This window comes from Tiliqua scincoides, chromosome 2 (genome assembly GCF_035046505.1).
Source record: "Tiliqua scincoides isolate rTilSci1 chromosome 2, rTilSci1.hap2, whole genome shotgun sequence".
Taxonomy (NCBI): Eukaryota; Metazoa; Chordata; class Lepidosauria; order Squamata; family Scincidae; genus Tiliqua; species Tiliqua scincoides.
The window spans coordinates 174,392,406-174,406,691 of record NC_089822.1 but is presented as its reverse complement, the minus strand read 5'-3'; the positions used below and the strand labels follow the sequence as shown (position 1 = coordinate 174,406,691).

Sequence of the window (14,286 nt, the reverse complement as noted above, 5' to 3'; positions counted from 1 at the left end):
CATGGGTCCCGGCTATGGTAATAATTTAGGGTTCATTTATACTAACAGATTAACCCTACAAGTGCCCCACTGAAAGAATTTTTAGAGATTTTCCTACTCACCCCCTTCATTGCCTTCCACTGGTGATGGTTGAGCATTACCGAACAATATGAAAAGTTGTTTCACATATTCCGGGGCAATACTAGGAAAGGGCACCTGCAAACAGCTGTGCACTTCACAGTAGCTATTGCCTATTACTCTATTTGAACCAAAAATATGAACAGTTAATGCTTTATTGTGAACAGATATTTTCAAATAGTGATAATGTATTCCCACATTTTTCAGCACGATAGCATTTAATTTCTATAACATTCACATTTATGACAGCCAGCTCAGTTTGATCTACTGAATCATATCCTCTGATTCAATGAGATAGTTAGAATGTCTGTTATGACTAAAGCTTTTAAGTGTATTGTACTTAGTTAAAAAAAACAAAAAACAAAAAGATGACATGTTATGGAGGAATGAGAAAGGAAGAATGAAATTGCAGTAGAAAAACCACTTTTTATTTTGTAAAAATTATATATAGAAGTTAGAAAAGTGGACTCTGCATACCTGGATCTTTAAAAAAGCCAGTGAAGAGTAAATGAAAACTATTTTTATTTAATAAGAACAAATTTTAATTATTTTAATGAAGATCTTTGAAACAGCTCACATTTCTATTTAGACATTTCCTAAAGTTTCAGTACTGTCTGCTAGACATCTGAGCCTCCATAATCCTGTGAATCAGAGCTTTTATCCCTTAATCTAGAAAGTCCATGTGCTGTGGAGGACCCAGTGATTTATGCCTGAAATAAAAAATAGCATTGCTAAATACTATAGTTAATCTTTTATTACCTGAACTTCTTCAGATAAGGCAGAGAGAACGACATTGATTCAGAAATCACTCGTTTTTCCTCCCAAACTTAAATAAAAGGCAGCTCCCATAGCAGGAACCAGAGTATACCAGCCATGAGGAGCAATCCATTGATTTGTGGAGGCTGCAATCCTACGCACACTTTCTTAGAAGTAAGCCCCACTGAAAGCAATGGAACTTACTTTTGAGTACACGTGTATAGTATTGTGCTGACAAACGGCATCTCCAATTAAGAACTTGTTGGTGTTCAACTTTTGTTTTCAATATTATATTTATATTGTCTTTCATAAGTTTCGTTGTTTGCACCTTGGACCACTAATGGAAAAAAGTGGGATAAAAAAGTGAATCTGTTCAACCAGTTGCTCTCTGGAACAAGCAAGCAGTCAGTGCAGGTTAAAATTCCGTTTACATTGTTGGATTGTTCACTACTTTAGTTGACTGAAAGTAAAAAGGTGGTATTTATAATGTAGGAAGAATGGCAGCATATGAGCAGGGCCATTCATTATATAGTCAGTGGGTGTGGGTATATATGTTACTGTATGCTACAGTATGGGGAAGCTGTAACCTTGTTGCTAGTCTAGTTGCTAGTCTAAGGGCGCAATCCTAACCCACTTTCCAGCACTGACTTAAGGGCAATGCAGCTTCTCGGTAAGGAAATAAACATTCCCTTACTTTGAGGACACCTCTGTGAGTGCCCCCCAACTGCAGGATGCAGCACACATCCCATTGGCACAGCTATGCCAGTGCTGGAAAGTGGGTTAGGATTTGGGCCTAAAGGGTTGCTCTCTCTCTCCTACATTGACTACGCCTACTTATTTTTCCCTTCTTATTGTTCTGTCTGTGTTACAATGACTACAGTCCTTTTGTTGTTGTTGTAAAGTTATTAACAGAACTTCACTTTGCCGTGTGGGACTAATTGATTCCCTCAGATCTGCTAACATATAAAACATCAATCTCAGCCAGTAACCAAAGAACTATATATTAATGTATTCTAATTGCATATATCTACTCAGTCCTGCATTTGTATTTTTCTTACAACAGTTAATAGAGTTTAAAGGGAATTACCATAATAGAAACTTGGATATGATACTTCTGTTAATTACTTCCTAATTCCCTTGTCTCTTTGTTTTCTCTGTTAGTGTGGAAACGGTCAATGATGGGCAGTTTCACAGTGTGGAGCTGGTAGTGTTGAACCAGACCTTGAACCTGGTTGTAGATAAGGGTGCTCCCAAGAGCCTTGGTAAACTGCAGAAACAGCCTGTGGTTGATCATGACACTCCTCTCTACATTGGAGGTGAGTTTGGTTTTTTGCAGAATTGTAGCTAGGGGGTTGAACATCAGGAGATATGTGATTTGATCTCTCACAGTTCTTAAGTGATAAATGCAGCCACCAGAGGGTAGTAAAATTTTGATATTGATAGCAATGCTGGAAGAGGGATTTTAAACCCTTAAATGCCCAAAACGAAGAGCAAAGACAGACCACATTCTTGTGTGGTTAAGGATCAGGATAAGTTGCAATATATCCTGTGAAGCAGGCTAGTTTGAAAAATAGTGCATTTGTAGAGCAAAGTGCTGAACTTCATGGCTGAACAGAGTTTTGAGCCCAGGTCTTGCATACCACCTCTCCTTGCTTTGTCCCTCACACCTCCTACCTTCATCTGATCAGGCCCTGCTTCGAATTCCATTGTCATGTTAGGTTGCAACCGAAGCAGGGTTTTTATACCTGTTGCCCCAGATGTATTTGGTAGAATGACTTTCCTCCTGACATCCACCATGTTTTGTGTTTGGCATCATTCCAGAAGTGCATAAAAGCTCTCTTCATTCAGTTAGCATTTGGTACAGAATGTAGTTTTTCCTTACTGTGTTTGTCACACTGTTCCCATGTGTTGTGTTGTTTTTATTTTCGTGGTTGATTTTATTTTGTTATGTGCCATCCTTGAGTACAGTTTAGAAATTAATAACAAATAAATGTCCAAACTTCATAAGCTGTCCACTGTAATCTTATTGGTTTGTTTTTATGACATGAATTTTTCTGGGTTAGGAAATTCATGCCAAGCAAGTGCTTTTTCTTTGCATCATGTGGTGTACTTTCAACATGATCTGCTTTGGAATGAGATGCAAAACTTAAATCAATTAGTCATGCCTAATAAATGATGGCATGGGAATGGAGGAGGCGAGAGATGTAATCTCAAACATACTATGCATCGTGAACTCCTACGATTTTTCTTCTGTGATATTATATTTATAAAGAGTTTTTGGGATACCATTAAAGGGCTAAAGTATTATCCTGTAGTACTTCCTGACTTCCTTTGCAGGCATTCCTACGTCCACAGGACTGTCTTCATTGCGGCAGGGTACAGAGAGGACACCCAGCGGTTTCCATGGCTGCATTCATGATGTCCGCATTAATAATGAGCTGCAGGATTTCAAGGATCTACCACATCAATCCATAGGGGTCCTTCCTGGCTGCAAGTCCTGTAACATCTGCAAGCATGGCATCTGTCGCTCAATTGAGAAGACAAGTGTTGTCTGTGAGTGCCACCCAGGCTGGACAGGCTCACTGTGTGATCAAGAAGTTAAAGATCCCTGCCTCAATAGCAAGTAAGTTTCATCCAGTGTTGAATAGTGAACAGTGACTAACTAAGGGCCAAATCCTATCCAACTTTCCAGCCCTGGTGTAGTCATGTTATGGGAGGGTAGTTATGGAGGCCTCCACAAGGGAACATTTGTTCCCTTACCTTGGGGCTGCACTGCAGCTGCACTGGGGCAAGAAAGTTGGATACAATTGGGCCCTAAAACACAACCCACTGTGAAGATGGTCATCAGTGAATGCTGCCTCCAACTTCTGAACATAATCTAACAGAGATAAGCTAAATGTCAAGTTATTTCTCATCAGAATTCTCAGAACTTTAGGTTCAAAAAATGATTTGAATAAACCAACACTTAAACCAGCCATTTTCAACCACTGTGCCGTGGCACACTGGTGTGCCTTGAGTGGTCCACAGGTGTGCCACAGGAATTTGGGGGAAGGTCATTTACTAGTAGTGCCAATGAGGGATGTGACCCCCCCACTGGCAGCATGGTGTGCCTTATCAATTGTCAAAAGCCTGATGGTGTGCCTTGACAATTTTAGTGCCTTGTCAGTGTGCTGTGACATGAAGAAGGTTGACAATAGCTGACTTAAACCAACATAAACCAACCAACACAACAGTTTTAAGAACTGTTTCCAGATTAATTATTCCATTAAGCATATGAATATTAGTAAGTTTCTTGGTTGAAGTTGCATACATTTTACATGAAGGTTAAAATACTCATTCTAAAGTCAAAAGCATACTTCTCCTTTCTTTGTTTTAAGGTGATACCCCTATCTTGTAGCAGGCATTGTCCCTAAAAGAGACATTGCCTTTCCTGTGTGAAAGAGAAGGTGGAATGCCTCTCCTAAAATGATAGCCACCAATCACAGTTTTTGTAAGAACTTGTATTAAAAATAATACATTTTTACTGAAAGAAAATAAGTTTTCGCCCCATTATTGGTGACTTCTTTACATGATAAAACTTTTTTTTTAAATTGTAGTTATAGGAGGATTTGGAGGGGGGCAATTTCTAAAGCTCCCTAACTGTGAAGTTCTATGTTATTTTTCAGAAGTCTGGTGGAAAATGGGAACCTTATGCATCAAAAAGAAAACCTATCTATGAGTTTGTCAGCAGTACTCTAAATTCTGTATTCTGTATGTGATCCACAAATTAACACATGCTGTTTCTCCCTTCCTCTTTCCTATAAAGGTGCCTCTATGGTAAATGCATAGCCACCAACTCTGCTTACACATGTAAGTGCCTAGAAGGTTATATGGGCATGTACTGTGATAGAAAGAATGATTCATCCAACCCCTGCAGAGTTCTGAAATGCATTCACGGACAGTGTAAGATCTCAGCACACGGGGAGCCCTATTGCGAATGTGATCCAAACTACAGTGGAGAACGCTGTGATAGAGGTTGGTATGGTTGCAACATGTGTGATATGTACTTTGCTTAGATCTGTTTGTTCTTTATTAAGGAGCACAAGTGATAAGAGAGTTCAGAAGATTTCATTCTGTGAGATCCCAGACACCAAAAATAAAGATATGAAATATCTTTAACACTACTATTGATACAATGCAACTGACAGGAAATGGGCTTTTGGGGTCTACAAATGGTGCTGAAACAGTGTGTGCTTGTTCCACATATCAACAATGCATATTTATGTTCTTGCATCTGCACTGCTGTAAACATGCAGTCACTTCTACCTTCAATCCTACTACATAAGCAGCTTGCATGACGTGTTTAGAAAGGTTAAAAATCTAGAAAACGCAACTATCCCTCAGTAACTGTTCTGTATCTATAATGGAGGGGGTCAGTATCTATACAGAGCTGAAAGCAGTTTATAATTCCTTAGAAACATAATATTCTGTTGTGTGTATGTTTAATGATGAACTGAAGACAGAGTGTGCATCAATTAGATGAGAACACATGAGGAATGCACGAAGAGCCCTGCTGGATCATGTTCAGCACTCTGTCCCTTAGCGGTTCACCAGCTGCCTTTGGGAAGCCAAATTCACAAGCAGGAGAGAGAGAGCATATATTTCTCTCCCACCATTGTTCCCCTGCAACTTGTATCCAGAGGCATACTTCTGCTGGATGTGACTGTGGTACATAGCCAGCATGACTAGTGGCCATTGATGAACCTCTCCTCTATAAACTTGTCCGATCCCCTTTTAAAGCTCAGTTTTCATACTTCCTGTGTCCTTTATTGACTGCTTACCTTTCTTTTGCCAGAGTTTGTGTTCCTTATTTCAGCAGGACTTCCATTTTCTGAAGGGAGGCCTCTTGACTATTACAGCTTCCTTGACTCATTGCTTTAAATATGAACCTTATTAACATGTAGGAAAAACATGTTATTACTAGAAAGTGTGGTGTAAAATCTAATTAGAGTGGATCAGCAACATCTCATTCTCAGTGGGTTACAGCTTGCTAGAGATTATAATGATGAAAATAAGTCATTGTAACCAGGAAATAAACAGGAAGAGCTCCCACCTTGCAGACAGCTTCACATCTACAGACAGCAGCTTAGCCCTCCTACAATCCTCCTGTCCCAAAGCACTATTTGGATAAATTCCAGTAGTATCAATATACACAAATGATTATGTCATTTCAATCAATCTCAATCAATCTCATTAAACTAGGCAATTGGTCTCTTCTTAAACCTTAGCAGTGAACTTGTTGATAGATGACTATACAAATACATCATACTCATGGTGTCATGAGAATGGCAGAGCAATCCTACAACTGTTATGGTGATGGCCACTAACTGCATTGCACTGGTGTCATGGTGTCCTTTGGTGAGGTTTCACTGCAGTTCAGAGGAGACAAGTGTTCAATATGCCCTTTATGCAGTTGTTCCCAAAATGTGAACCATGGCTCCCCAGGGAGCCTCAGAAACCAGCCCAGAGAGCCATGGAATCCTTTCAGAAAACCCTCACCCTATACAATGTATAGGATTGTAACCCTAATGGGGAGCCACCGCCAATGGCCCAGTAAGTTCAAAGAGCCACCAGTTGAAAAATGTTGGGGAACCACTGTCTTTATGTTTTGTGATAGTCTTGGCTTCTGCCCTCTTTTTTTTTGCCAAGTGTCGATTCACCAAAGTTCCCATGTGTGCTCTGAGTTATATGAGTTGACACCAGAATAGTATAGCCTCATGCTGCACATCCTGTTGTCTGAGATACTGTATCTGTTCCCTGCTAGGTCTTATAAACTGCTGGATATGTGCCATGATTGACTACAGAGTTAGTTGGAATGCTTTCCTCCACTATGATTGTGTAGGTGATACAGAAGGTGGTGGCAATCATTCTGGGTTCTCCATTAACTTCAGTTGGAGTGTTTTTAATTAACCCAATGGTTTTGTCACACCATTGCCAGGGTTAGCATTGAGCAGTTATAGGATTATGTCTAAGTCTTGCTTCCCCCTCTCCCCTTCTAACCTCTAATTCAGGGGTCTCCAAACTCTGGACCAGGGGCCAGATGCGGCCCACAGCCAGCCTCTGATCCCCTGAGAGCCTCTGGCGCAGTTGACCAAACAACTGAAGTTGTGCTTGTGGGGTGGGGGAATGGGGGTCGATTTAAATGGTGCATGGAGAAATCCTGGACATTTGAGCCTGTTCAATCATTCATTAAGTCATTCATCTAAGTTCCATCTCTAATGTATTGATTTAAATTTTATATCTTTTTTGGCCCTCGCCACTATGCCAGATATTTGATGCGGAAAAGTTTAGAGACCCCTGCTCTAGTTCATCCATTTGACATACTGGCAGTTTCATGCTGATGTTCCTTTTATATCAGCCTAAGATTACACCAGCATAATCAAGACTTTCCAGTGTAACATTATGGCAAAGTTACCTGTGGTGGATATTCTGCCGCAAAGAGCAAGCACGTGGTCACTATAAAGTCATGGATTGTATTGAACTTGTGTTCTTAAATGTTCATGATTTGGCTACGCAAACGTTCTCATGTCATGTGTTACTTTGTCCTAACAGAGAATCTATGCCAAGGAGAGATCATTCGTGAACTGATTCGGAAGCAGCAAGGTCCCATCTCCTGTGTTTCCAGTGTGAAGGTGCCTCGCATGGAGTGTCATGGCAGCTGTGGGAATGATCAGTGCTGCGTTGCCCTCCGGAGCAAAAGGCGGAAATTTGTCTTCCAGTGTGAGGACGGCTCCTCCTTCACAGAAGAGCTAGAGAGACACGTGGAGTGTGGCTGTGCAAAATGTTTATAAGCCTCTTTCCCCCTGTATCGACTCAGATGTGCTATGAAAAAAAAAACAGGACCTTTTAAACTTTTAAGTGAAGAAGAGAGTATTAAGTATATTGTAAAATAAGCAAAAATAGAAGTTATTTTTATTATGAAAAGTGACTATTTTCATCTTTTATTATATAAAGTATCTGACCGTTTGGGGTATATGTATCATATAGTGAGTTATTTTTACTATGGATTTTTTTTTTTTACAGTTAAAAAATTGTTCTTGGAAAAATTATCAAACCTAAACACAGGGATTAAAAACAGAGTATAGTTGATAAGCTTTGCACGATGACCAGATGTGAAGGTGATTCAAAGGATCTACTACAGAAACAGTGAAACGAGTCTTGAAAGATTCTAGAAAGATGCACATCCCACAGCGGTAGTTCTGTTGTCTTTCCTGTCCAGGCATGCTCAGTTAATATCCCTCTCAGCTGATGATGAAGTTGTGTTTGTCATTGTTGTGAATCTGCTTGACACCACTGTCAAAAAAAGCACATTATGATGCTGCATTAGCTTGGGCCTTATGCACAGATTTTATTATGCACATATTAATGCAATGGTAGTAAAATGTTTTGTCTTCTATGTATGATTCATTCTCACACTATTGTGTTTTTCATCAGTTATAGTGGCTTTCTAGCACAGGCACACATGAAAATGATTAATATGAGAAATATTTTGCTGAAGAAGTTGTTCTTTTTAACATAAGAAGATGGAAAGTAAGCACTGTGTAACACCTAATAAATATCATAGGGGATAATCCAGTTGCTGGGTACATCCTTCTCTGCCCCTCGATGAAGTGGAGCAGCATTCTCTCCTACTGACCCCGCCCCCTTCCCTGTTGGCTTCCATCCTGCATGTGTTCACTGTTTCATGCAGGGGACAGACTGAATAGTGATCTCCTATCATGGCAACCTCCTTGTTGTCATTCCACATGACTTTATGGTTGCAAAGCAGAAATGCAAAAAAGCACTGAAAAACCACCTTACCAGACTATATGACAATCCATTTTAAAATTCTTGGGAGTGTTTCATGTACTCCATCTGCTGCCACAGTGAACCCTCATCCTTCCTTTCAGTGGGCTCCTGTGAAACTAAAAATAAATGCAGATAACAAATGGTTTCTTAGATTGCTTGCACCATTGCTTCCCTACGTGGCTTCTGCTGAAACAGCCTGTGCATGGCAGCCAATCCATGAGCAGATCAGCTGTGCAGAACAGCTGGTCACATGGATTGCCTCCACCACTGCCAAGTATTTCAGGTGGCTGCTGGCAATAGCATGGGAAGTCTTCATGGGATAGCAGCAGCAATCCACGTGGTAAGCCATGTTACAGCAGCTGCACAGCCACAGTGTGGAAGCTGTTTGTCCAAGTGGGGGTGTGGGCATAATGTGTAACCCGTCTTCAGAGTAGAGTTCTGGAGTGGGAAATGTTCTAACAAAGGCGTTACTCCTTAGAGAATTTTATTATAACCCAAATGTCTTTGACATTTTGTATACGCATATAACCTAGCCATCTTATTTTCTCAGGTTTCTTTTCCCTTTGTTTTGCTTGCATGCATGATATAGGGTAGCCTATAATTCCAAGGAGCCGTGTGTGTGAGAGAGTAAAAAAAATTTAAGTGCCTAAGAGAAAGCATGCACTCAGCATTCCAGCTGGGATCCAGAGATGATGGCTAAATCCCATGAACTTGGTATGAGGCCCTTCTTGGCGGAAGACATCCATGTCTTAAAAACAGGCATAAAAGTGAATCCCACTTTGTGCCTAGCACAGTCTCTCCAAAATAAACCCCGATTTATCATGCTGCAAGCATTTTGACCCTTTTTTTCTCCCTTCAAATTTCAGGAGTCTGAAAATGCTTAAGAGTCTTGATTCTAATTACAGTCTTCTGAAAGCCACAATAGTTTGTTCAGATTTCCTTATGGGTTCTCAGGATAATTTCAGGCAGGAGAGGGAAGACTGATACAATAGTTGCTTTTCAGAATAAACAGAAGTTCATGGAGCCTGCAATCAGTGTAACATAAAACAATCACTAGTTACTTTGCCAAAACCTGATTGAAAGAATACAGTTCAGGAGCTGGAGGGAGCAAAGGCCACGAAGGAGAGTGGGATTTGTCATTTTGCGTACAATATGTGATGCAAGAAGCAGCTGGAATTTATAATATCGAAATGTACCAGAATCTGCAGAGACCAAAAGTTTGCAAAAGCAAATGCAACAACACTCTCTTGCATAAACAAGTCTTTGGCACAAGCATCCTTTTCCTAATGATTTATTCTTTTTCATGGCATCTGTTACCCAAGAAGCTATAGACTCTGTTACCGAGAATGGAAATCCAGCCAGAATAGGATAATGTTGTAAATGCTACAAAAGTCTCAATTTCTCAATTTTGTGAGGTGACTGTTTTTCAGACTAATGTTTCTCCATTCCCAAGCAGAAAATAAGAAATGCATATAAAGATAGAAAGAAGGTACAGCTTTCACATGGTCCTTCATCTTCATGTTATTACATGCATACCTTAGGCACACAAAAAAATCTTCAACGTTCTGTGAAATAATTCCAAGGATGTTTCCATATTGACACAAGCTGAACAAGAACTAGCACAGTAGAATAAGGCTGGCCCTGTTCCATCAAGTACGTACTTGGACTATGTAGTGAACTAGAAGAAAAGACACTTTGTTTTCTGCCATTGGACAGTTTATGCTGTACTTTGTATCAACTGGTATGATATGGAATCTAGTTTCTTGTTTTGTTTTTAAAGTGCCAAAAGGACTATGAAGTTAGTTTTTAAAAAGTTAATTAGATTTCTCTAAACTGCCTAAATGACAGGACATTTCAGCTATTATAAATGGAATGCATTAGCTTACTTTAAAAAAATTAATATAAAGACAGATGCTAACCCTTTAAAGATTGTACATTGGCAATGTGGACTGGTATGAATTTTGTGTATTTTACTAGGTTGTCCTATTGTGATGTAATAAATTTAAGTAAATGGTTGGGCTGTGGACGATTATACCTTATCCTGTGTAGCTGTGCATGTCATTTTTCTGTCTCTTAGACATGCTTCCACCTTAGCCTATTGACTGAGCACATCCCAGATGTCCTTGGTATGAGTGCTGCCTCATGAGCTAGGAGCACACAGTGAAAGCCTATCATGTAAGAAGTATCTGAAGCCCCGTGCAACTGATTGCAGTATCAACTAACCTGAGATTATGAGTTTCTGGTCTCATGCAGGTGAATCATGATTGTGAACAAATGGGGAAATGAGTCTCCAGGTACAAATATATCTAAAAAGCACAGAGTTGACTTGAAGCCTCACATCAGGAACATGCACTACAATCCTCTTTACTTGGAAAGAAGTCCCATTGTGCTAAATAATTAATATTAAAAATATTTATATATTGCTTTTCAACCAAAACTTCACAAACCAGTTTACAGACAAACACTGCAATCCTATACACACTTTCCTGGGAAAGTGTGTTTATTGAATACAGTGGGACTTAACTTTTTAGTAGTCATGCATAGGATTGCACTGAAAATAGTTCTTATTTCCTAGAATGTATACTTAGAATTCTAGCTGTGGACTGAGCATCAGACATCCATACAAAGGCAAATGGATCAATCCTACACCTGTATGTTGGCAACCTTCAGTCTCGAAAGACTATGGTATCGCGCTCTGAATGGTGGTTCTGGAACAGCATCTAGTGTGGCTGAAAAGGCCAATTATCAAAATGGCTACATTTGACTTCCTTCAAAAAACAAAAAGTTAAATTCTGTCCCCTACAATAGACTTCCTCTAAGTATATCACCAAAGACTTCTAGCTTCCCAGGACAGTTACACACATGTACCTTGTATCATTTCATTCCACCATGAAGTAAAGAATGAGACTGTGTTCAGGGAATAGTTTCTGAGAGGTAGGGTCAGAAATCAGGTTATATGTTGCTGTGCTTTGTATTTTGCTGTGCAGGTAAATGGTCCAGGTGCCTGGCACTATCTCACAATGCATGAGACAACCCAAATGCATTGTATTTAGTTTTGCTAGCGCTGAAAACAACATAGAAGGGATCCTTTTGGAAAACCAATGACCTCTCCTCTGCATATCTTAACAGTTCATCCAAAGCCATTTAGGATTTCAAAGGTCAAAACCAGGACACTGAGGGCGCATCTGCTCGTTTGCGCCTCCTCAAGAGTCAGCTGGGCTAGTACTGGGACATGCAGTGGCCTGCGGAGGCTGGATTCAGCCGCCACACTGACTCAGGCAGGGAGGGTGGCGTCAGCTGAGCTCGGACAATGCAAGGGTCTGGGGTGGGCAGGGAGGAAAAGGGAGGGAGATGTTCCAGAGCGGGGGTAGGGCGGGTGGAGGGCAGTCCAAGGGGTGGGCGGATGGGAGGCGGGTCTGGAACCCTGCTGTTATGCCGGATCCCAACCCCATTTCCCAAGCAGTGCAGAGCAGCTGCAAGCCACTCCGATCTCCTCAGACTTACGCCACCTCTGGAGATGGCACAAGTCCAAGAAGACCCATTGGGGCTGTGGTAGCTTATCTGGGGGTAAAGGGAAGAGGTTCTCCTTGCCTCCAGCTGAGCCACTTCTGGCCCCAGTCTTGCACTGGATACAGCACAGGCCTCCAGCCAGGTCACAAAGTTTGTTTCACCTTGATCAAATCCCTGAAACATGTGAAAATGAATGCAGTTGGCACAAAAGAACTTTGAGCAAAGGCTGAAACCTGGGGTATATGACTGGGAATGTTAGGTAATTCATGCGCCAGGTAGAGATTCTGATATGAAAGCAATGTTGAGCTTGGTCTTCCAAGTCTTCCTTGGCTGTGGGATTATCCGTGCAGTGCAATTTGCATGTTTACTCTGAACTAAGTCCCACTGAGTTCAATGGAACTTTCTTCAAGGTAAGTGTGCACAAGATTGCAGCCGACATCTGCAAAAGATTGCCACCTCAAGCTTTTTTAACATAAGGCCAGGAAACATTTGCTTGTTCATGCACTATCTTTCAAATACTAAATTCCTTTGGTTTCAGATACTTATCCTACCATGATATACATGAGGACTAGTTTATGGATGTCTGGAAAGAAAAGCTTTCCGACTCAAAAGATACTCATGGCTTTCTGTGCAGTCAGCATTCTTTCAAAGATACTCTTAGGGCTGAAAATGCATTATGTTAAGGCAATCCAGACACAGATGAAGTCACTGCTGAAATGCTGCTAGTTTTAAATCATACCTGGAACAAGCTGGAAACACTTGTAGGGAACAAATTTTGAAAGTCACATCTTCAGATGAGTTTAAGGCTACATCATAGATATTTCCATCTTCCAGTTAAACCTGCTGTATAATCCACCAAGTTTCCTGCACAAGAGGATGTTTTACCTAACATTGAAGCTTTCTAGTATCAAGTACAGAATTTCAATTTTATTCTTATACATGGAACAAGATTAAGATTTCAAATGCACTGATAATACATTCAAACATCTGTACAATTCACTGTGAGTGGCAACTGTTTATGCAGCTGGTATTCCTGAAATAATTTTAAGCTGGAATATGTTCATTTGATTCAAGCACGTGAACTATTCCACGGGCTGTTGAAGACACAAGCTCCACTCCATAGGACTGGACAACCCCGGGGAAACAAGGATCAGATGGGAAAATCAGAAATCTACATTTCTGTTCATCCTTAATAGATCAGTATTTGCCAGGGCACATGGAATGGGACAGGCCTAAATGAATCTCCTAAATATGAGTTGTAAATTGATGAATACCTCCCGCTTTAATTTCTGATAATTAATTTTAACATGTATTGAAATCTAGCAACTATGTATAACTCCAGTACCAGTAGCATAGCTAAGGGGGTGTAGGGGATAGCAAATGCACCAGGTGACAAGCTTCAGGCAGACAACAAGTTAAGTTTGACACTAGTGGCCAAAATTGTGAGAATCTTGGTATGTACAAATACCACCATCATGTTATATATCATTGGAAAGGTAATTAATACTGAATACAATGCAACAAACTGTGTTGGAATATCTATATTCTATCAAAAATTATGGCCAATTAACTAGAAAATACCTTCATTGGTATCAGGGATGGGAACACTTCATTGAATCAGGTGACTCATGGCTGGCTGCTGTGGGCTCTTGTAGTGTAGCTAGAGGGGATGCAAAGCACTGAGTTTTACAGGGAGTCTCACCTTGACTTGCGTGTTGCACAGAGCTTCACCACAAGCATGCAAGTGGCCTCCTGCATGTCAGAGCAGGGATGTGCAATGCAGCAGCGGCGTCAGGTGAGGCAGACCTGCCCGTCATTGTCCATGGAAAAACATCACAGCTGCCCCACCTGCTTACACCTGAAGAGGCTGTCCTTACACCCACTTTTCAGAGAGCTTCCTCAGGTGTAGGAAGGTGGGGCAGCTGCTGTGTTTTTCCACAAACAATGACCTCACCTGCCAGCCCTACACTGCACATCCTTGCTCTGAAGGGGGGGGGGACGTTCATGCCTGCAGTGAGGCTTTGTGCAACATGTAGTGTTCTGCAAACCAAGGTGAGGCTCCCTGCAAAACTTAGT

At 40.8% G+C, this 14,286-nt stretch overlaps 1 protein-coding gene across 1 annotated transcript in view; it reads left to right on the top strand.

Annotated features, from left to right (window-relative positions):
* The window catches only part of SLIT3 (slit guidance ligand 3), a 534,848-nt gene extending 524,132 nt beyond the window's left edge, over nt 1–10,716 (top strand). Inside the window, exons 33-36 of the mRNA XM_066612910.1 lie at nt 2,035–2,189; nt 3,211–3,496; nt 4,679–4,887; nt 7,465–10,716. Of these exons, the coding sequence (XP_066469007.1) occupies nt 2,035–2,189; nt 3,211–3,496; nt 4,679–4,887; nt 7,465–7,703 (889 nt within the window). The 3' untranslated portion in view covers nt 7,704–10,716. The remainder of the gene's footprint in view (nt 1–2,034; nt 2,190–3,210; nt 3,497–4,678; nt 4,888–7,464) is intronic.
* The last annotated feature ends 3,570 nt before the right edge of the window (nt 10,717–14,286 follow it).